Source organism: Symphalangus syndactylus, chromosome 6 (genome assembly GCF_028878055.3).
Source record: "Symphalangus syndactylus isolate Jambi chromosome 6, NHGRI_mSymSyn1-v2.1_pri, whole genome shotgun sequence".
NCBI lineage: Eukaryota > Metazoa > Chordata > Mammalia > Primates > Hylobatidae > Symphalangus > Symphalangus syndactylus.
This window is the reverse complement of record NC_072428.2, coordinates 123,563,783-123,588,289: the sequence shown is the minus strand read 5'-3', so window position 1 is coordinate 123,588,289 and position 24,507 is coordinate 123,563,783. Positions and strand designations below refer to the sequence as shown.

General features: G+C 36.7%; 1 protein-coding gene across 4 annotated transcripts in view; it reads right to left on the bottom strand.

Annotated features, from left to right (window-relative positions):
• The window catches only part of EXOC4 (exocyst complex component 4), an 830,711-nt gene that overhangs the window by 441,931 nt on the left and 364,273 nt on the right, over positions 1 to 24,507 (bottom strand). For all 4 annotated transcript variants that reach the window (XM_055284061.2, XM_063642266.1, XM_063642265.1 and 1 more), the window contains one exon: positions 2,491 to 2,587. In XM_055284061.2, the coding sequence (XP_055140036.1) occupies positions 2,491 to 2,587 (97 nt within the window). The remainder of the gene's footprint in view (positions 1 to 2,490; positions 2,588 to 24,507) is intronic.

Below are 24,507 nucleotides of genomic sequence, written 5' to 3'. Positions count from 1 at the left end.
CACTGGTTCGTTTAATTACAAAAACTAAACTTCTGAACTTCAGAAGAAATAATAAATCCAACACTCAGGAAATGCTGAAGTGTAAAAACTCAAATAAAAAAAGTAAAAAACCACTAAAAGATCTTAGTCATTTCAAGTTCCACAAGCCAATCGGGAGTTTTTGACAAGGTTGCAACTTGGGCCAAGGGCTAATTTAAACTCTATCGTAGTCATCTGTTTATCAAAGAATGAACTTACCTTTCAGACCACACAATATTTTGGGGATTTCCATTAAGAGATACACAAAGAAAGAATGAATGATAAACTATATCAGGCAACAAACTTTTTCCAGTTTTAATCAATAATAAGTTAAAATTCTGAATGAAAGTAGAAACCAAGTAAGTGAGTAAAACCACTGGGAGTATTACCAAGCCTTGAAACAACTATCTAGCAAAGCAGCATTTATAAAGACTTAACAAGTAGCTGTCAAGAACTGTAATACATTAAGTTCCACCAGAGTTTTCGACAAAAAAATGCATTTTATTAAGTGTAAAATAAGTGCTAACATATATATTTACATATATGTGTGTGTATATATATTTCATTCTTCTAACTTTACATTTAAAAAGAAAAAACAGGAAAAAATCTCTTGAAAAGTGGTTACTGACAACACAGTTAATAGCTTCTAAAGGGTTTCTTTTCTACTTGGGAATAAATGTAAGCACAAGAGTTTCAACTTAGCAGTAAATTATGGCACTAAACCTAGGTTAGAAGATGCCTATCATGATTAAGGTATTTTCCAATTCCTAACAATTAGTAACATTAACTAAGTAGAAATCAATTGTAATTGAAGAAGACAGTGAAAACTAAACTAATTACCAAAGTCAAATAAAAATAATCAATGTTATTTAATCTATAACTTCTGTAAGTTATAATTCACTTATTATATACATATAGTACTTGTCAACTAAACCTACAGAGAAATAGTTTTAATTCTCTTAACCTCTTAATATTCTTAATTTTCTTCATCCCATGGTTCTTAAATGAATTTACTTGCTACAAATCTCTGCTAAAATGGACTTCTTAAAGGCAATAAAATTTCTTTAAAAACTTTTTATTGTGTGAAAGTCAAGTTTTTGTTATTTAATTTACATATTTATGTTTTTGTATTTAAAATCAATCGAGGAAACTAATCCAGTACAATTTAGAACACTGGTTACCTATATAAGAGATTAGAATGTAATTAGTTCTAATGGTATCAATTTAGTAAGTCTCGGTTAATGAGAAGGCAGGACAATTGTAGTAATAAACTGTTTATGCTTGGAGAAAATATACATAATATTATCTCCAGCCAATTCAACAGCATTTGTTTAACTGTTATTCTAAATGCCTCAAATATTATAGAAGTGATCTGAGAAAGGTAAGGTGATATTCTGAAGTACCTAACATTTAGTAAATCCAGGAGTTTCTGGTCTATTATGTGAAAATGCCACAAATATATACTCTGGTTCTTTACAGGGAAAACATACAATTGATATTATATATCTGGATCCCAAAAGGTGCATTTTAAAAATTGTGGTAAAAAAAAATACATAACATTAAATTTACCATTAACCTTTTTTAAATGTACTGTACAGTAGTAGTGTTATATGCGCACATGGTTATGTAACAGATCTCTAGAACTTTTTTATCACAAACGGAAACGTTTTATCTACTCAACAACTGCCCCTTTTTTCCACTCTCATAAAGTACCTTTTTAAAAGTATTTAGGGTTTATATTTTTTTCTTTAATGGAGGCACCGTGGATTCTTACTTTCCTATAATCATGTTATCACAATGAACTGAGCATTAGAATAGATTTCACTCTAGTCATATCACGTTATCATTCAATATATAAAAACATACACTTGATGTATATGTCTTTTGTTTTTTATAAATCATATTTCAGAGACCTGCCAATTCTCAAAGGATATCTCAGACATTGGTGTAAATGAGAGGGACAGATTATGGGTTGGCAATTTTTTCCTGTAAAGGGCCAGAAAATAATTTCAGGCTTCGTGGGCCATATGAGTCCTGTTGCAATTAAAAGTCTGCACTTGCAGCACAAAAGCAGCTATGGGCAATACATAAACAAATGAGCATGTCTGCGTGTCAATAAAAATGTATTTACAAATATGTGTGCAGAGTAGATTTCTCCAGTAAGCATAGTTTCCAACTCCTGAGATAGATAAAAAAGAGAGAGTGAGGAAGGGAAGGGAAGAGGGCAGGAGAGGGACAGAGGTAGGGAGTGTGAAAAAAAGAAAATCAAAGTATTTACTCCTGAAAATAAGTAGCTACTCAGTGGGATTGAGAATCTGTTAAACTGACTAACTTTAATAGTGAGGCCCTAAAAATGGAATAAATTTATTTTATGACTTGTTTCAGTGCTGATTCAACAACTGGCATTCAGTAGAGCAGCATAAATAATGAAAACATTGATCTTCAGTAAGTACATCATAGCACTTGACTTACCTTAGTAATGGGTGGAATATGACGGTAATGTTTCTGGCTCCAGGTTTGCAGACAAATTTTGTTCCTCCACCTTCAATTAAGTTGTCATCAGGACCCCCTTTCAGAAGAAAGAAAAAAAAGAGACTTAGCTCATTGAAACTTTTATAAATAAACCAACCAAGCATATCTAGATGAGTCCTATACTGTCATAATTACGACCATCTTTGCAAACAGTAACCTTTGGTATGTGCAAAATTATTTTGAATGACTTCATCCGGTCTTCCTCACTTGAATAAACAATAGATTAGAATTTTCACTCTGGCCGGGCACGGTGGCTCACAGCTGTGGTCCCACCACTCTGGGAGGCTGAGGAGGGTGGATCACTTGAGGCCAGGAGTTCGAGACCAGCCTGGTCAATATGGTGAAACCCTCGTCTCTATTAAAAAAAAAAAAAAAAAAAATTAGCCGAGCGTGGTCACATGTGCCTGTAGTCCCAGCTACTTGGGAGGTTGAGGCAGGAGAATTGCTTGAACCTGGGGGGTGGAGGCTGCAGTGAACCAAAATTGCGCCACTGCACTAAAGCCTGGGCAACACAGCCAGACTCCGTCTCAAAACAAACAAACAAACAAAACAAAACAAAAAACAGCATTTTTACTCTGAGTAAGAATTTTTATTCTGAGTAAGAATTCTTACTGACTCACAGTAAGAATAAATGCTACATTTAAAGGAACAGTGCAAGGCTACAATTCAGTTAAGGTGAAAATTTTGATCTCTAATGACCAGTGTCCACCTTGGACAGTATGGCACATAAAGCTTTCAGAGAAAGGATGAAGTGCCTGCCATTCAAAGTTGCTGCATGTTGTAAAGATTGGAGCAGATATTCATATAAGCCCAACTGACCACATTTTATCAAATCTAAGACCCCAACGATTATAAGACACACTATTATTTTACGTATCACTAAGAAAAAAAAAAGTCCTGCTATTTAGACTATATAATGCTTTCTTGGAATGTTTCCTTTTCCTTATTGAATAGCTCCTTTGGCTTTTTACATAAACAAATGGTTACCATAAACCTCTCAGGCACATTCAATAAGGAAATATAAGAAAAATAAGTTTCTTAAGGTATTCTTAACAATATATTTGAAGTCTAGCTCTTCCGAATCACTCTGACTCAAGAGTTTTCAATGTCCTTGTTTTCTAAACATTGTCATCCAGTGTCACCAATAGTGTGTGTTTCATAAAGGAGTGCTCCATGCTGCATCCTATATTTTATTCCACGCTGCTGATATCCATCCTGCAAAGTTTAAAGTTGATGCTTTCTTGATGCTATCAGAAGGTTTAAACAGAAGGCTTTCCTATCCCGACCAGGACTCATACTCTTTCCTCAAATGGTCCTTAATTGCTGCATTAACTGAAACAATGAAGGGTTTATTAAAGGTCCTTAATTGCTGCATTAACGGAAACAATGAACCACCCCCCAGGTTCAAGGAGTAACCCAAGCTCACACACACTGCATGGGTGACAATTCACCATGACTGGTTTCCGGTAGGCAGCCATTAAGATGCCACTGATTTCAGATACATCCTAATTTCAGAGAGTTTGGAATGTGAAAAGATGTATCACTTTGGATGTTGGGAAAAACACTCTACCCCCACTTATGTTTCTTGCCACTATAATGAAGTTCAACTAATATAATCTCTGACCTTTCTCCACCTTTTACCCACTCCAGGGGAAGTGATATAATGCCTCTGACTGATAAAAATTGAAAAGAAAAGGCTGGGCATGCATGGCTTAGCAACTCCCATATTCCACCTTAGAAACTAGAATGCCTGAAGATAGTTAAGTGGTGTCTGGTGTAAGTTTAGCTATAAAGGCCCTGCTTTGTCAGGGAAGGCCTGAAGTGGGCCAACATCTTTTCTAAATGGGTGAGTAAATCTGTTTAATTGTGATGTTCAGTTAGCAAGCTTTGTTTGATTCTCAAACTGGGTTATATCCTTCAATCTGGCATAAATCAATATAAAAGTGACATTTCACTTACTATCTACCTTACTTATTTCTCAATAGTTTCAAAACCCCAGCAGGAAAGATGGCTACTATTTAGTGGGCTTCCTCAAAACCCTAGCAATCTACACTTAGAACATTTGGTTTCCTTCTTCTAAGTTAAACATTTTCTTTCTGACTATAGTTCTTTGCATGTTACCAAACACAGCTAAATCTCCCTTGATTTATTATCTGTCTTAATGGTCTCTAGGCATCTTGGAAATCGACTGATAAAAACATGTGAAGCTTCAGAAATCCATACCCTGGATCATCAGAACTTTCCAGAGGCATCAGAGTCTAGACATTTGGATCAGTTGTTTCTACCAACTAATCAGAGCATACTTTTTCTTAAGAATAACAAAAAATACAAAGGCATACTCAACCCTTAATTAAAAATCATGGACTGTTTTTTCTCATTTAAAAAAAAAAATCCATCTTGTACAATATTTGCATCAGAGATATGAACGTGCTGCTAAGTTTTGCTGAGTTAAGGAAAGCATGAAGACTGACATAAACACTACACCTTTAATAAAATCCTCCTTGAAAGGTCACATGGTACAGTTACAAAAATGATAAATAAATATAACTTCTTTAACAACATATTTCCTTTTAAGATTATAAAATCTAGTCAGAATTGATTCACGAAGGAGATGTGTACAGAAGAAACCAGGATATATTCTACACTTCAGGAACAGATAAATAAGTCTACATAAAATTAATGTAATCGACTCAATATGAACATGTCTTTTGATAACCTTTATGAGATAGACTAGATGATTTCCAATGGTTTACATTTATTAGGCTTTCTAAATATTCTGAAGTGCTATGATATTAGGTACTCAATAATTAAATTCAGACCTGACCAACCTTGCTCCAGTCAAATGAAAACCTTCATGTATAGTAAACGCGCCATATGCATGCGCACCTCTACGCCTTCGCCACACTGCGCTACCATCTGGAGGTCCCTCTCCCCTTGTACCACTTCTTTAGGTCCCACATCTATCCCCAAACTGTCAAATGCCCCCCTCTCAAAGTCCACAATTCCATTAACAGTGACTGTATAAAATAACCCATATGAACCTTAACACAAGTCACTTCTGTTACTATGCGTTTTCTTCCTTATGTCGCTTTTTCCCACCTGGAATGTAACTTCCTGGAAAGTGATTATACAAGAATACATTTGCTGAATGAAAGGAAAAAAGACCTAACTTGCTAAAATGTTATAGCAATTAGATGAGACAGTATGTGTGAAAGCCTAATAAATGTAAACTGTCAAAACCCGAATCAATGTAAGCAACTGTCAAAAACTAATACAGGTAAGCAAATCTCCCTGTATCGTCAAAGCTGTACAGGGATTAGCTGTGCTTAATAAACATTTGTTGATGACCATATTACAGAGAACGAAGATAACAAAAGATAAGCTACAATACCAAAAATAAAGCATCGGAGTCACTAGAAATGCCAGTGAGAGGAAGATTTGGCTGTGAAAATATAGGCACAATGACAGGGTATGAGATTAGAAACTAAATAGTACTTTCATTCGTTCTAAACCCCTGCTAGCGACAGAAGGATGATTACTGATTCAAATAGTGCAGTTAAGCTAAATAAAAAGTAAAGTTCGGACAGAAATATGAAAAAACAGAGACTCTCCTCCCTACCCCAACCCCTAACCAGAATTCCACCTACAGGAACCTCACATACTCTTCTAGTTTCATTACCAAGTGCCATCTATACTGAATTTGTCACGATTTCCTCTTGAAGATGAGAAGTCAAATGTTTCTTACTACACTACCAATAAACAGAGCCAACCCAGTGAAAATATTCTTGAAAATAAAGCTTTCAGAAACAAAAGTAAAGGTCATGGCCAAAAATCTGACCCCCTGAAATCTACTTCAGCATTTCAGTATTCTGGGTGAGGAACAAAACTCACTTTTCCTCACGTGCCTTCTCATGATCAAATAACCTGGGACCTACTGTCAGGAACTTTTTTTTTTTGGAGATGGAGTCTCGCTCTGTTCCCCAGGCTGGTGTACATTGGTGAGATCTCAGTTCACTGCAACCTCTGCCTCCCAGGTTCAAGAGATTCTCCTGCCTCAGCCTCCTGAGTAGCTGGGATTACAGGCACGCACCAACATGCCTGGCTAATTTTTGTATTTTTAGTAGAGAGAGGGTTTCACCATGTTGGCCAGGCTAGTCTCAAACTCCTGACCTCAAGTGATCCACCTGCCTCAGCCTCCCAAAGTGCTGGGATTACAGGTGTGAGCCACCGTGCCGGGCCAGGAGCCTTCGTAAGGAATATGTTGTTCAATCCTGGTTAGAGCACTGGACAGGTCAGAGTACTCCCCTCCCTTCAGTATATTTACAGTCTAATTGCAGCTGTGAGAGGCCAGGTGATAGGCACCAGAGAAAATGTCGAATGATGATGGATGGCTGGAATGCAAGGGAAACTGACAATAGCATTATAAGTAGAATATACTATGCAAAAGGAGAAGAAAGGCCCCAGATATTTCCTATTTTTAACAATGAGGACGATGATTTGACACACTGTCCCAGACAGCTGGCAACAGGCACCAAGGCCACCTGATAACTGCCGGAATGACAACATCTTAGTGTTCACAGGCTGGTCTCTTCTTTTAGAATTCATTTACTTTTAAGTAATAAGATTCCACATTTATTTATTCCTTGATTCTACCCAACTAGAGTTTAATGTGGTTTATAATACATATTGTCATATTAATAAAACACAAACAGAAACCAAAGCCTCAGAAAGAAATGGAAACAGGATTCTCACTGAAATGACTATGGAACAGAGGGAAGAATCAAAACGATCTTGTGTCCAACATCAGACCACTATTCATTATTAGCATAAGTGTGATAAAATTATTTAAATTCTCTGAGCCTCAGCCTTCCCATTTATAAAATAAAGATTGCAATAAACTCTTTCAAAGACGTGTGGTGATGTTTAAGGGAAGTAACGTAGATAAGGGCATTCAGTACAGTGTTCTGTGCCTAGTATGCTCTTCTCCTTTTCCATTAGAATTGCCAAACACAGAAGGATCTAACTGATTTCACAAACTACGGAGAAAGAAAGTCCAAATTCAAAAAATGTTGTTCTTGTTACTTTAGGCAACACAATACTAGTCAATATCATTAATGAGACTAACTTTACAACAAATGTGTAAAACATGCTTGCCTTATTTTTGTGGAAATATTACTGTAGTAAAAGATTTAGAAATTTGCTGGGAACACTTAGCAGGACAGAAAGAAAAAAGGCTTTCTCTAGTCTTAATTTTTACTTTTTTTTAATTTATAAAAACATCAGATAGTGTTAGCCATCGTTCCCCCAGTCTTTTTTTTTTTTTTTTTTTTTTTAAGAGATGAGGTAAGGCTGGGCGCGGTGGCTCACACCTGTAATCCCAGCACTTTGGGAGGTGGAGGTGGGCAAATTACCTGAGGTCAGGAGTTCAAGACCAGCCTGGCCAACATGGTTAAACCCCGTCAGTACTAAAAATACAAAAATTAGCCAGGCGTGGTGGTACATGCCTATAATCCCAGCTACTCAAGAGGCTGAGGCAGGAGAATTGCTTGAGCCTGGGAGGCAGAGGTTGCAGTGAGCCGAGATCATGCCACTGCACTCCAGCCTGGCCGACAGAGCGAGACTCTGTCTCAAAAAGAAAAGAAAAAAAAAGAGAGAGAGAAATGCATTCTCACTCTGTTGCCCAGGCTGGAGTGCAGTGGTGTGATCACAGCTCACTGCAGCCTCAACCTTCTAGGCTCAAAGGATCCTCCCACCTCAAGCTCCTGAGTAACTGAGACTACAGGTGCACATCACCATACCTGGTTCATCTTTTATTTTTTGTAGAAACAGGGTCTCACTATGTTGCCCAGGATGGTCCTGAACTCCTAAACTCAAGCAATCCTCCACCTTGGCCTCCCAAAGTAGTAGTGAGTGCCCAGCCCTACTCTTTATTTTTCAATTAAAAATAATCAATATTAAATGTATAGATGTTGAAATTATAACCATCTTGTACCAAGTGTTCAAATGAAAATAGCATAAAATTGATCATGACTTTTTGAGCCACAGGAAGCCGCATGCCCCATCTGACATTTTTAATGTGTCCTGATTTTTAAATTGGCCTTTCCACATAGAAAAGAACCACAGTGAAGGTGAATTCTTCTATAGCAAATATTTTGCTTCATAACTACTTTCTAAGGATTATGAAATAGTATACAGTATAATAAATATGGAATTCCTGACTGCATCAATAAATGGGGTCTTTAATTGGCTCTAAGAGCCAGCTGAATGGTTCAAGAATTCCCTGAATTCACAGCTGTCACCCTGCCAGAGGGGTTCTTTTAGATTACATTCCTTAGCAAGTGCTTATTCTTAAAGCACCTGTGACCATTATAGCTTAATGCTGTTGCTGCTCCTACCAGCACCACTAAACTTGTCACAAAGGTAACCTTGTTATAAGTATGTGACCTTGGGGTTTGTTGCTATATCAAGAAGAAACAAAGGTAAAATACTTATCCTTACCCTCAAATGATTTACTATCACAGCTAAGTCAAGTAAATCAGAATTAGTGATGGTACTGTATTACCCAAGGGTGAGCTGCTGCTGGACACAGGAAGAAAATCCAGGCAACAAGCCCCTTCATGGAAAGAATTATCTTTTGCACTCAACTCTTAGGTAGTGTGTCATTATTATTAATAACAACAATACTATTTTGTTCATAATTGTATTGTGCCTAAGATAGTTTCTACCATGGAATAAGCACACAGTACATATTTGTTGAATGAACATATGCACAAACAAAAAACGAGAAAGAATGTCTTTTTTAGACCAAGTTAATTCTACCTACAAACCAACTAGGAGCAAATAGTAATTATGTTTTTACATAAAGTTTGCTCAGTGAGAAATCCATGTTTCAAGAAAGGGCTGAAAAAGTATATTGATTACAGTATTAATTATAAAAGATAATCTCCCAAATAGAAATAAATTCATTATTCTCATCATAAGACAAGTAAACGTCTTGCCAATATTGTGCTCAATTACATTTTATTCTTGTGTAGCTCTCGTATTGTACTTTAGGTTAAGACAGGTGCCAAGTATTATCCTGGATATGCAGAAAAAGGTAAAAGAAGGGAAAGGGGCTGATTCTGATTTGCTAAACATCTACTAAGAAACTGGCACTGTGCTAAATCCTTTACATAAAAATACTCACTTCATCCTAATAATATTCCTGTCATATTATTATGTACCATAGAGATGAAAAAATGGAGGCTCATGGCAGGGCATTAAGGGACATGAAGTGTCTTGCTCAAGGTCACATACAGAGTAGGTTCATTATTCAAACTTCCGACTGTTTCTCCAAGAACAGTTTTTTCAACTATATATCCTACAATGTGCTTAATATCATTTTATGTTTCCAAGGAATTCGCAGGTTGAATAAAATGATCCAGATGACAGTAGTGCGGGAAAAGTCTAAAACAGGGAGTACTGAACCCTGATATTGTGATGGAGTTTGACACACACAAGTTTTCCATGGAATTAACACTAAATAAAGCAGCTGGTTATTCAACCCAAAAACACAAAAAGCCTCATTATAAATGTAGGTGAAGCTTAAGAGAAACAATATATAGGTTATGTCCTATATATATAAATATAATGATCATGTATGCAATGTTTGGGGGGAAAACACATTTAGTGGTCTAACTGAAGCTAGAAATACTCTCCTCTCTAATACAGTCCCAGCAGCAAGAACTAGAGCTCTACATGTTCCTGTCTCTCCTGACGAGTAGCAGCTATGATGATACTATCCCATCCTCACCTTCAAGTTGCTGGTGAGAGCTCCCTGGATGTCAAAAACATGAAGGGAAGAACAAAAAAAAAAGTTTGCAACCTTCAAGAAAAGAACTGTGGAGAGTTTGCCTGTCATCCCAGAAACACTGACAGAAATCCATCTATTCTGTTTCTCCTTCAAAAGGAGAAAAAAAATCAGCCAGATGTGATGGTTCATGCCCTTAATTCCACTGCTATGGGAGGCCGAGATGGGAGGATCACTTGAGGCCAGGAGTTAGACACCAGCCTGGGCAATGTAACAAGACCCTATCTCTACACAAAATTAAAAAATTAGCCCAGCACGGTGAGGTGCGACTGTAGTTCCAGGTACTTGGGAAGCTGAGGCAGGAAGATAGCTTGAGTCCAGGAGTGCAAAGTTGCCGTGAACCATGATTGTGCCACTGCCCCCCAGGCTGGGCAACAGAGACCCTATCTTTATTGGATGGACGGATAGACAGACAGACAGACAAAAGAAAAATAGTCAACAGAGCTTTCTTGCTTCTGTTACTGTTACCACAGATCATTTCCACATTTCTAATCATCCGAGACCCAAACAATGTCTTGCAGTTTCCTCACGACACAGATAAAAGCTATGGTTTGAATGTCCCCTTCAAAACTCACATTGAAATTTAATTTGCCATGCAACAGTATTAAGAGGTAGGGTCTTAAAAAGGTGGCCATAAGGCTCCAGAGAAATGAAGGAAATAAGGGAAATTCCAAGGATCTCAACCCAGAGGAGAAAGGAAGGATCCTTTTGGTCCTCCCTAGAGTCATTCACAGGTATAGGCATAATGTCAAGAAAGAGAATCTAAATTTAGGACTACATAATGATGGATTATTGTGAGAAGGACATCTCTCATATGTTTTGAAGTAAAAAGAACAGCATGTCATGTGTATGTGCGGTATCTTACGTGTGTTGGAAATGTCCATGTCAGTAGACTGCTGGAATGGAAATAACTAATCGGAGTTTTGCTTCAGGTAAGACTCGCTCCTAGATTTTTGGCTAATGACCACAAAATGATTCTCATAAAGAAATAAAAATCATATTTTTTTGTAGTTCAAAAACTGAGTACATTCTAGCTCCTAAATAACAATGAATTCTACAATAATCTACTATTTGTCTTGAGGTAGTCTCTTGGTTTAGAAAACAAAACAAGAGAAAAAAAGTAGTTTTCTCAATTATCTCCTTACAATAAATTAAAAGAGGAGTGGAAGGACAAGATAACAAGGGAAGAAACAAAAATGAAGCAACAAATTTGAAGGTTAATAATAGCTCATCCTGAGCCATCAGTGAAATGTGTTCACCTGGAGCTCTTCCACGAGCATAAGTCAAAGGAGGATCCATTAGCAGCAGTGCCCAATGTTTCTATAATAGTCTGAAAATGGCATGTTCTAGGAAGAGCAAAATGTAAGATGTGAGCCAATTACCAAAGGATCCACAATGACTCCATGCATATTTTTAAATGGTTGATCAACGAGGCACAAGAGAGTTTTAATTGACAACCATTGAGGAGCATTCCTATCTTCATGACATTATCCTACAACTCATTTTATTTTAAGGTTACTTTGGAAGATTGCAGTAATTCTTCTCTTTGAGTTATGCTCTTTAACTGATTGTCCAGATTTAACTCTTTAACTGATTGTCCAGATTTAATTATCTTGAATCTATTAAATATGTTTTAGTGGCTATTTGAGTATATCTAGCTCAGAGATTCTCATGTGTGTGAGCTGGGGAACCCTACTTCTAAGTACATTTCTTTTTTTTTTTTTTTCACTAAGCATAATGTTTTCAAGGTTCATCCGTGGTGTAGCAGGAATCAGTACTTCATTTCCTTTTATGGAAGAATAATATTCCAATGCATGTATATACCATATTTAATTTATCCATTCATCAGCAGATGAACATTTGGGCATCTCTACTGTTTGGATTAAATAATGCTGCTAGAAACATCCAGGTACAAATTTTGTGTGGATGTATGTTTCAATTCTCCTCAGTATATACTATATCTAGAACTGAAATTGCTAAGTCATATGGTAACTCTGTGTTAAACATCTTCTGAAACTGCCAGATTGCTTTTCAAAGAGGCTGGACCCTAATGCTAGGTTTTTTGTTTTTAAGTAACTAGTTGGTTAACAGAAAATGGCTGGGCCAGGTGGCTCACGCCTGTAATTCCAGCACTTTGGGAGGCTGAGGTGGGTGGATCACTTGAGGCCAGGAGTTCGAAACCAGCCTGGCCAAAATGGTGAAACTTGGTCTCTATTAAAAATACAAAAAAATTAGCCAGATGTGGTGATGCACGCTTGTGGTCCCAGCTACGTGGGAGGCTGAGGCACGAGAATTGCTTGAACTTGGGAGGTGGAAGTTGCAGTGAGCCAAGATTGGGCCACTGCACTCCAGCCTGGGTAACAGAGGGAGACTCTGTCTCAAAACAAACAAACAACAACAAAAAAACAAAATAACATACACATAGAAAATGGGGAGACAGAGAAGGCAGGCAGCATCCAGAGAAAGAAAGTATTAATATTTTCTTCTCTAGGCTCTCTCACCTGGCTCTTGTAGGGGCTTGTGTATGTCAAAGAATCATTGAGAAGGCATTACCAGACGTAACAGATGATGGCTAGAGCAGAAGCACTGGGGAACTGGGCCAACTAGGAAAGTATCTGTGCTATCTGCATTCTTTGAACTAAGTATCTATTCTGTTTTATCCCTCACAATTAAAACAGACAATAAGGTTTCTCTTCTCACTCAAGTTTCAGATTGCAGAAGACTTTACAGTTTGCTCTGTAATTCCTGTTACAGCAAGAGTGACATGAAAGACAACAGAATGCCATGAAGTTCTCTCATCAGGTGAGCCCATCTCACTGCAGACCTAAAGCGTATGGTTGGCTAGCTGAGAATCCTCTGATGACGGCTTGCCAGTTGAGCAGTAGATTTATGATGTGAATAAACCTCAAACTGAAAACATGTTGAGCCTATCAATCTTATTTTGTCTGTGAAAGGGTCCACAAAAGAGCTTAGGCCACTGGAAATGATTAGTACTAGTTCATATAGAAGAAATAGTGTTGCTTAAATGCTGTCATTGTCTTCACGCACAGAGGTGTGCTTAAATCTAAGTACTCCCAAATTTGGCAAGAAATTATTTTGAAGGGATTGGCATAACAAGCACAACTTAAGAGAAGTTGGAGAGATAGAGTGCTCTGTAAATACCAAATCAGAGTCAAAATACAGGTTGCAAAACATGGTGCCATTTAGCTTACTGATAAAGATAATCAGAGCTGGCATCTAAACAGAAACAGCATTATTTCATGGCTCATTAGAAGCATCTGGATTACTGAGGCACAGGTGGTTTTAAATAACTTTACCAGCAAACCTATAGTTGCTGTTTAGGCTTAACTGGCAACAGTCAACTTTCCAGACACTCTAGGAAGCAATTTTTGTAATATTCTAACAAAATCAAAATCAGTCTTCCAAGCCAGCGAAATATGAGTCATGACAAGATCAATACTCAAAATTATAATAGCTAGAGGCATTTTTCCTGTTTTCACATACAGAATGTTACACATTATGATATATAATATTACTTGTTGTACATTTACTATGTTCAACAAATAATTGACAAAAATAATCATCATTTTATAGTCTATCCAGACTCAGACTACTTCCCAGATCTCCAAGGTAGAATACTCTTTAAATTTTTGCTCTGATGGAGCCCTATATTGATAACAAAAGGAAATACAGCACTCCTACATATCTACAATCAAAATAATGACACCAACCAATAGAAAAAAGGTAAGTGTTCTATGTTTGAAGTACTGACCTCTGTCCTTCACTGAATTCAGTAAATTCAATGTCGACCATCCACCAAAGCAAAAAGTAGTGAATTTTTCCAATCTTATTTGCTCCACATTTGTCTAGCACACTTACATGTAAACCCAAAATTTTTATTTTCCATTTGATTGGTCTTGATTGTTATAAAGCACATGCACAAAGTGTTAACATTTTGAATACTATTTGATCTCAAAACTCCAGTTCTAGGAATTTACTCCCAACCTCAACAAAAAATAATATCATGGGTGAAATTAAGATTTGGCAACAAAGATGTTCCTCACAGAATGGTATATTGAACTTTAAAAAAACAAAACTCTCAAAATGCAAAACAGGAACTAGATTAAATAAACATAAATATAGATATATACACACACATATATATATAACTAGAATATTATACAGCCATTAAAAATAAACACTGCAATAAAGCAAGAAAAAGATATAAAAGGCAGGAGTCATTAAGGTGAAAGGTTATTAATTAAAATCATATTACAAAATAAGCCTGTATCATGTGTCTGATGATTACAATATTGGAAGTCTTTGCTGATCTGGTTCTTCTCCTTTCACCTCTACTGAATCCTGATTAACTTTTTCCTGTGTATCATGTGTGTGTATGTTTGTATGTTTTATACTCTCATCTTCCTTAGATCTTTATCTACAGCAATTCTTTAAGGCCCAGTTTGAAAGTAGGTCCTATCCCAAACATTAGCAACAGTTCTGCTAGTCCACTTAAGGGCACTACCAACCTGGAACCCATTTTTAACTCAATTCTCACTTTAAACTTTCCTCACGCTACCCAGAGGATGTATATTTTAACAAGACATCTAGTTAAGAATTCTTTAGGGATTTTTTTCTCCCCTCAGCCTGTGTCAAGGTGACCAACTTTCTTTTAGTCTCTTATAGGAGGTGGGGTATTATGGAAAACAGATGATACATTTAGATGCTCCATATGCTTTATGTAGAAGATGGGGATGCCTCTGTCAGACTCCCCAGGTTGCACAGGTCCTGGGCTTTGTTCTGTTTCTCCTGTGCCATGCCAGTTCACTTGGGTTTGGTAATACCCTTAGGGTGAAAACTGGCTTTAGCAGTACTTTGTCTAATATCTCTATGCAGTTCGTTTGTGTTATTTTGCTTATGCAAATCCTATCTTTCTTGCAAGTTCATCGCAGCAATTTAACACATTTTTGAATGTTTTATCTGGCATTTTTAGTTTTTTCATGAAATGATCAATGAAGGTACTAGTTGTGCTGGAAAGAGAAGTCTTCACGCAACCCTCTCTTTATGGAACAGTCTACCAATAACTTCACCTCACCATTCAGTTTTTCCAGTGCAAGTGTCTTTGGATTCTACTCAGATATACCGTTTTTATGGTTTTAGTCCATTTTCTTGTAATCCTAAGGCAATCACTATAAATAATCCACAAATAATTAATATAGAGCAGGATACAGCTTTTGCCTTAAATGTTATCGGTTAACTTGATATAGTGAAATATAATGATACATAATACAATGCAATTTATAAATAACAAAATCAGATATTAGGAAAACAAAGTTCTCTGTCTAACTTTGACATGAAGTATATGGTGTTAAGTAAGCTACTGAACCTATCTGGGACTTCTATTTCTTGCCAATAAAATAAGGCAACCAGATGTGCTCATGAGAAATCTCTGATCTGTGAATTTTGATTTCTTAGATTATAAAATTTCCTTTACAATATATTCTGTCCATTAGTTTTATTTACATTTTTCTGATACTGCATAAAATGGCATAGTAGCACCTTTTTCAAGTAGATAGTCCAATTATAATCGTTGATATAGATGATAATTCTAGTAGATTCTAAATGAGAATGAACTGTATGTTTTGCTTTGGGATATTAGTAAAGCTTTAGAAATAAATAACTGGTATCATTTGCAGCTGACAGTTTTACATGATCTAGTTATGATTATTTGATACTCTTTCTTTTCTAAGAAGCATCTTAGATCCTGCCATGATTGTCACAAAAATTCTCCAACGCAAAGGAAAAAAATGGGCAAAATTCATGACAGGTCTGTGCAATTTTAGTCTAAAACTTTTCTCAATTATTTAACTCAAAACAAGTATCTGAACTTTAAGCAAATCACTATAATCAATGGTTTTCAAAAGTATATTTCCTTCAGAATTGCTTTAATAGGGAAACACAATTATTTCATTTCATTCAATAACCCATAGTTAGTAATCTATAATCAGCATCTTTGTGACTAGGAGTGGGTTCATGGTGAAATAAACATAAGCAATAGCCATAATCCATGACCTCATGAAGTTCACATCATGATGTATAAAAAGGGTATAAAAAAGAGCACACACAAAATTACAAGCAAAGCTATTACAAGATAAACCAAAGGAATAAAAAAGCTTTCCAACAAGACAAAACTATTGTTCTTGAGTTTGGAAACCAACTTATATATGCATAATAAAATCCAGGGAGAAACATAAGTTACCATTGTTTGGTAGAGAAAACAGGACACTGTTCCTCTATAAAATAGGCCGATATTAATAATATAGGTAAACAGACTGGCAACGGTAACACATAATACAGAACTCCTAATACTGGTATTCAATACACACTACATTTGACTGATCAAAAACAGTGACTCAATCACAGAACAAAGAAATTACTTATCAACAGTTTCTAAACACATCACATAAAATTACTGCTACAACCTCTTCCTGGAAAAACACTTTTTCTTTGTATTTCTTTAAAGATTGGTGATTCTGCTTTTTAAATGTTGTTTTTCAAAAGTCTGAAATACAGATAAAGCTTTTATTAAAATGTACTTGTCGATTTAGCTGAGGAGAGAACAGAGACAGGTAGAGGTTACCAACAAAAAGGCTCTGATAATACTAGACAAAGCAACCTAAACCTAAAACTAATGGTCCATGGAACACAGCTTCAGTGTAAACACTTTTTATCTCAATCACCAAGCACCACTCCACCAATAGAGAACACAGAAATTAAAACAAAAAGACTGGAGGCAGATTAAATTCAAATATAGCTAATCCTTGAACAAAGCAGGAGATAGGCTTGCTTCTCCCATTCCAGTCAAAAATCTCTATATAACTTTTGACTTCCTAAAAACTTAACTGTTAATAGCCTACTGTTGACCAGCAGCCTTACCGATAACATAAATAGAAAAGTAAACACACATATTTTGTATATGTGTTATACTGTATTGTTATAATAAAGCTAGAGATAAGGAAATCATAAAGAAGAGAAAATGTTACTATTCACTAAAAATCAATCGTTATAAAAATACATCACCCTCATTTTCTTCATTTTGAGTAGATGACGGGGGAGGAGGAGGAGGAGGGAGAAGAGGAGGGGTTGGTCTTGCTGCCTCAGGAGTGGAAGAGACAGAAGAGGTGGAGAAGGTGGAGAAGGTAGAAGGGGAGGCAGGAGAGTCAGGCATACTGAGTGCAACTTTACGATGCTTTTTCATTTCTCTAACAATGTTTCTACATGGTACCAATCCTTTTACAACTGTTTGCTTTAGTTTCAGTGACTATATCATAGAAGGGTCCATGTCATAAAAGAAGTCAAATGCAGTCTTGGATAATCTGAACCCTTCTGCCAGATTATCTAATGTCAATTTGTTTTCTGGCAGTGCTTCTTCTAGATCTTCTTCCTCATCAGCTGGCACTGTTTTGAAAGGACTCAACACCATCAAGCTGTCTTTTGTTAATTCCTCTGGTATGTTGTCTGCTAGCCCTTGAATTTCTCCAAGATCTGTTTCTTGAAACCCTTCACAACTACAATCTTTTTTTTGCCATATGCACAATTCTTTCATGACTTGTTTGATCGGCTCTCTTGTAAATCCTCGAAAGTCATACACAATATCTGAACACAGTTTTCTCCAACAAGAATTCACTTTGGGTTTGGTGGTTTTCATGGCATTTTCTATAAAAATACATCTTCAATGGTGTAATCCTTTCAGACTTTCATGATGTTCTCCCTGTCAGGATTCTCTTACATAATGCTGATGATCCTTTTCATAGAGTATCACGTGCAATAAGCCTTAAAGGTCTTTATGATTCCCTGATTAGAGACATTCTGTTTGGAGGCAAGTAGACTATTTCTCTTTCAGTGTTGAACTTACAGAGTTCTGGGTGGCCAGGAGTATTGCACAACTAAAAGGCAGTCCCTTACTGATTCCTGACTTCAGGGACAATGCATCAATGGAACCACTCCAGAAAAAGGTTCTTGTTATTCAAGACTTCTTACTGTACAAACAAAAGACTGGCAACTGCTGTTCATCTTTTGCCTTCCAGACTTGGTGGTTACAGATAAGGGCAGTCCCAATCATAAATCTGACTGCATTTGCCCAAAAGAGTAGAGTTAGCCTATCTCTTCCTGCCTTAAATCCTGGTATTTGCTTCTCCTCCTAATAAATATCCTTTGTGGCATTTTTTCCCCCAGTGTAGGGCACTTTCATCTGCATTAAAAACCTGTTCAGGATGACATCCTTTTTCCTCAATGGGTTTCTTAATGATGTTTGGGAACTCATCTGCTGTCTCTTGGTTGGCAGAAGCTGCTTCTCCTATTAACTTGACATTTTTTAGGCCAAACTTCTTTCTAAAATTATCAAACCATCCTTTGCATCCTTTCAATTTGCATTAAATTCTCCAGCTTTACATCCTTCACCTTCCTTTTGCCTTAAGTTACCATATAATGACTTCCCTATATCTGGAATCATATTAGAGTCTATAGGTATGCCTTTCTTATAGCAGTCCTATGCCCCCATAAAAGCTGCATTTTCAACACCAGATAAAAAGGTATTTCGTGAAAAGAACAAGGTTTTCATGCCTACTGATGCAGCTTCAGTGACAGCTCCACAAATTTCCTTTTCTTTTACAATAGCCCTTACACTGAATTCATTTATCTTGATATGGCAAGAAACCACAGCTGCAGACCTCAATCTATAGTACATATCAAGCAATTCAACATTTTTTTTTTTTGTAATGTCATGACTTTCTCCTGCTTCTTGGGAGTACTTCTAGTGTGACTAATGGTGCTTTGTATGGGTTCCATGGAGTTATTCAAGGCTTACAGTATTGCACTAAACACAATGGAAAATACGTGAGAACTGCCAAAGATCACTTCTCACTGAAATATGAAATTTACTGGGGAGATGGACTGCTCACAGGGAGATGATTAGTATCACACAGCAGTTTAGGCAAATACTCGCAACGCTTGAGCTCACGTTATCAACAACAAGAGGTGACTATGAAATTACTGCAATAGTAGTACAGTATGCACTATAGTTAATTTTATGCAGTTATGATTTAACACTGAATCTTCATGTTTCTTTACATTTCTTTCTACTGTGAATGGCACCATGTATGGTCTGCATTTGTGTAAAAGTTCTGATATATTTTAAATTTTATAAGTCATATATTTTCTAATAAATGATAAAAATAGACTAATATCAACATATAGTTTGTGCATTCATAACATATCTTTTTCTTACTTTTTCTGATCTTTCTAGACTACACACTTTGTCTCGAGTTTTTTCAAACTATAGGTAATCTCCAAACATTTGTTCAATATATTTATTTTTTAAAATCCACACATAAATGGACCTACACAGTTCAAACCCATGTTGTTCTGGGCCAACTATACATCCAAAAAGTATTTATGAAGTACCAGCCTGTACTGTACAGGTACAGTACAAGGTCCTGGTGATGGCAAGAACAACCACCTTTAGTTGTTCATGTCTAAAACTTTGGAGTCATCTTCACTCTTGTATTTTGTCTACCTCTCATCCAATCCATCAGTAAATCCTTTCCATTTTGTCATCAAAACATAAAGAATCCCAGTACCTCTCACCACCCTCACTGCTACTACCTTCCAAGCCACCACCATCTGTCTCCTGGATTACTGGCCTCCTAACTGGTCTGTCTTCATCCATTCTTGTCCCCTGTAGGTGGACTGTCATACATGCCAGAGTGATACTGTTAAAATAAAATACATGCCTAATCCAGTTACTGTTCTCTCCAGAATGCTCCAAAGGCTTCACATCTCATTTGAAGTAAAAGCCAAACTCCTTAAAATGACCTGTAAGACCTGTGTTCATCTTGTTCCCTCTGCTGTCGACACTCTTTCCCCAGAACTGCAGACCTCACTCCCTTACCTTCTCAGGTCTTCACGCAACTACCTCCTTCTCAGTAAGCCCTTTCTTGGCATATAAAGTAAGAGTAAAATCCAATATAAATAAGATCATTTAAATATTAAATTTAGTCAGCAGAAAATGTATACTTCTATATACCAGCAAGTAAGAGTAAGTTCCAGAAATCTGCCCATGAAGATATAATTGTGACAGAGATGACCAGGAAATGCCCACTAAATGCCCACTGAAAGAAAACATTTGCACAAGCTCACAACTCACATAAAAATTGAAACCATATATATATAAATGTCTGAGTCAGCTTTTTCCTCCTAATAATCTATCCTAAGTGTTTTCCCATGTCATTAAATATTCTTAAGAACACGAATACTAAAGATTACAAACACTGTAGGGAAGCACCAAACATTCACCCTTCAATAGTTGTATTAAATAGCTTGCTGCATACCAGGCACTATGGTAGATGCGACACCCTATTGTAAATGAGATTATTTTCATGTAGTAAATGATATTCAGCAATAGTGCAAATAAACATGTAATTACAAATTGTCTTCTGTGTTATGAAAGATTAGAAGAGAATGGCAGGAGAGACCCTAATATCTCTATAGTATTTAACAATAATCTCTATAATATCTATTAGGGGCTAATTTACATCAAGGCCAGGGAAACCCCTTTCAGGCTTCGTTTCATGGAAATGACACACAGAGACCTGAAGAATGGGTAGGAGTTAGTCTGTAAAGAATAGAGGAAGGTGTGTTCTGGGCAGAGGAAGAGCATGTGTGAAGGCCCTGGGCACATTCAAGACATTGAAAAAAGTTGAGTGTAGAAGGCTACGGATGAAGGAGAATGAAGAAGAAGGGAGGTAGATAGACCAGATCAACAGAGTGTGGTAGGTCCTATGAAGGAAAATACATTTTTTATCCTAAGCACAATGAAAAGCTATTAAAGATTTAGAGCAGGTGAGTGATACAATGAAAATGTCAGAAGATCATGTCTTTAAAAACTCAGAGTAACCTCTGACATAATCTTTTCCTTAATTTTTATCCTGATATAAAGTCTAGCTTCAAAATGCTTTTCCTATCTGCTCCAAAGCAAAGTTATCTGAAATGTCTCCCATTCTCCCTGCCGAGCAGCACACAAGGTCTGTACCTTCTGAGACCATCATCAACCACACTAAAGTGACAAAACCTCTGGCCACTACACCAAAGCCCATCACACCTCTCATTCCTATTTCATTGGCTTATTTTCTTGGGGAGTAACAATCTAACCATTACCACTCTATAATCTCTCTCACAATTCTCTCATTAAATGAACAAATAAAGGCCAGGCGTGATGGCTAATGCCTGTAATCCCAGCCTTTGGGAGGCTGAGGCAGGCAGATCATTTGAGCCTGGGAGTTCAAGACTAGCCTGGGAAACATGGTGAAACTCCATCTCTAAAAAAAAAAAAAAAATAGAGAAAACAGCCAGGAATAGTGATGCACGCCTGTGATCCCAGCTCCTTGGGAGGCTGAGGTGGGAGGACTGCTTGAGCCCAGGAGGTCACAGCTGCAGTGAGCCATAATCGCGTCACTGCACGGCAACCTGGGTGACAGAGTGAGAACCTGTCTTAAAAAAAAAAAAAAAAAAAAAAGAAAAAAAGAGCAAATATATTTGTGTTAAGTTCTTTGTAAAAATTTTTATACAGGACATTATAAATGCTAGTTCCTGTAACATGGAAACACTTGTGTGTTTTGCTAATCCCTGCTGTGAGGCAATCACAAGAGTTGACTCCTCAGAGGAAAGCAGGTTTAAGATTTAGAGCTGTATTCAAGAATATAAAAAAAAGTGGAAGAAACGGGGAATGTTTAGGTGAGAGAAATGGAGGTGTGAGAAGGAATATGATTAGTGTCTTGTGACATGTGAAAAGCTACATGATGAAAAAGGAGTTAAAATTATATTCCATGGTTCTAGAAGACAGTATTAAAATAAACAGGTTGGAACTTTCAAAAAGACAGATCTGACTTTTAAAAGCAAAAACTTACTAAGAAGGGCATGAAAAAGTAATGACTTTCTTACAAGACATTTCTTCCTTGCAACTTCAGTCTTTTGTTTGTTTTTCCTAAGAGAAGCTGAAAGTCCACTTGTTTTGGTCTCATAAAGGAGATTTAAAGCATTGATTAGAATGTTAAGAATCAATTCCAACAGTGAGATTCTGGGAATTCATCAAAATACCCTGGGATTACATCCATAAATATTAAGTCAGGAACCATTACCAAGGCTTCTGCAGCAGGTGTCAACTTCCCTAAAGAATTCAGTGTTATTTTCTGTCACAGTCATGGAGGATCATGGAAAGGAAATTAAATTTATAACAAGTTTAATTACATCTAGTTAGGTCTATCAAGAACAAAAAGGAATATTGCACACATCAAGGAACAGGTGATTATGAAACAATGAGAATAGTGTTTAAGAAGACTAAGATTACAGAACAATAAAGCAGCATTCAAGCCTCTCATCTTATGGATAAAAAGTTGTTCGTGGACTATAATTACTGATGTCTTGGTCAATGTTTAATAACCAGCTCTGTGAGAGAGGCTAGAGTCCTGTTGTAGCATTTGCTGATTTCTGTTGTGTAACTACACCCATCGTGGCCAATTCTAAGCTACCAACATGATGTCACTGAAAGCAGAATGTTCAGTGGGAAGAGATGTGCACCACCGGCTCCGGTGAGTCAGCTCGACCCCACCTGGCCCACTGAGTCTATCACTATTCTCATGATTCTTATAATTTTATCACTCCCCCATCCCCAGGATAAAACCACATGTAAAGCAATGATGTTTAAATATAGATTTTTCCCAGTTTAGTTAAAACTATGCTTTACACATCTAAATTTTTACTTCGTATCAATATGAGAGTTGCAGTTGATAGGAAATACTCCTCCTTTAATGTTTCTTCTCAGCTGACTTCTACGTACTCCCTATACTTATCACACAATCGAGAGAAGACGGCAATTGCTACACAGCTATTATGAATTAGCAATATCAGAAAATTATTATTTTCCAACTCACTGCAGGCACAATATACATGTAATTGGAATATGCTATATTCACAATAGCCAAAAAATCACTTGGCATAAACATCTGAATCAAGACCTGGAACAGCTACAAGTTCAATTTAAGTATGGAAACAGTCCACACATAAAATAATAGGAAGAAGTTCTGTTCTGTCATACTGGATTCCATATAAAAAAATTATTCCTTTTTTATTACCTCCTTTTAATCAGTAAACCCTAAATGGAGGCAAAAGGTATAATTACAGTTCCCCACACTTAGATATCCCAATTGATGGATTTGTGGATATCTAAGAAGGTGCTCTTAGGTTTTAAACATGTGAATTCAGGCAAGCAGGGGTAAAATGACATAATGTCTGGAAGTTGCTTTAAAATACTTCCAAAAAGAAAAAAAATAAAATAGATGCACCCAATATGGTAAAATCTTGATAACAATACGACAGTTAAATGTGAGAAATGAACATATAAGTTATATTTATACTATTTTCCCAAATTTTGTGTTTATTTGAAATTCTTCCAAAATAATTAAATAAAACTACCAGAAATACAGCGGTTAAGGTTGGGGGCGGTGGCTCATGCCTGTAATCCCAGCACTTTGAGAGGCCGAGGCAGGCAGATCACGAGGTCAAGAAAGAGAGACCATCCTGGCCAACATGGTGAAACCCTGTCTCTACTAAAAATAGAAAAATTAGCTGGGCGTGGCAGCACGTGCCTGTAATCCCAGCTACTCAGGAGCTGGGGCAGGAGAATCGCTTGAACCAGGGAGTTAGAGGTTGCAGTAAGCCAAGATTGCCACTGCACTCTTGCCTGGCAACAGAGCAAGATTCCGTCTCCAAAAAAAAAGAAATACAGCATATTTACTACAGATAACAACCATTTATTAATTTTCCCCACATCTACTACGGTCTTTAGTACAATGTACTCCTAAACACTGTTGCAGCAAGTTTGAATACTACATTCTTTTTTTAATCCTATTTCAGTATAATGCCTAACTTTCTAATAGTGTTCAGTAGTTGATGATCATAACAAATATAGATCTATTCTGAGAAAGCAGAAAGAAATTACCACAAACTCAAATGGGGTAATCAAACAAACTGTTAACCTAGATACCTTAAAGGAA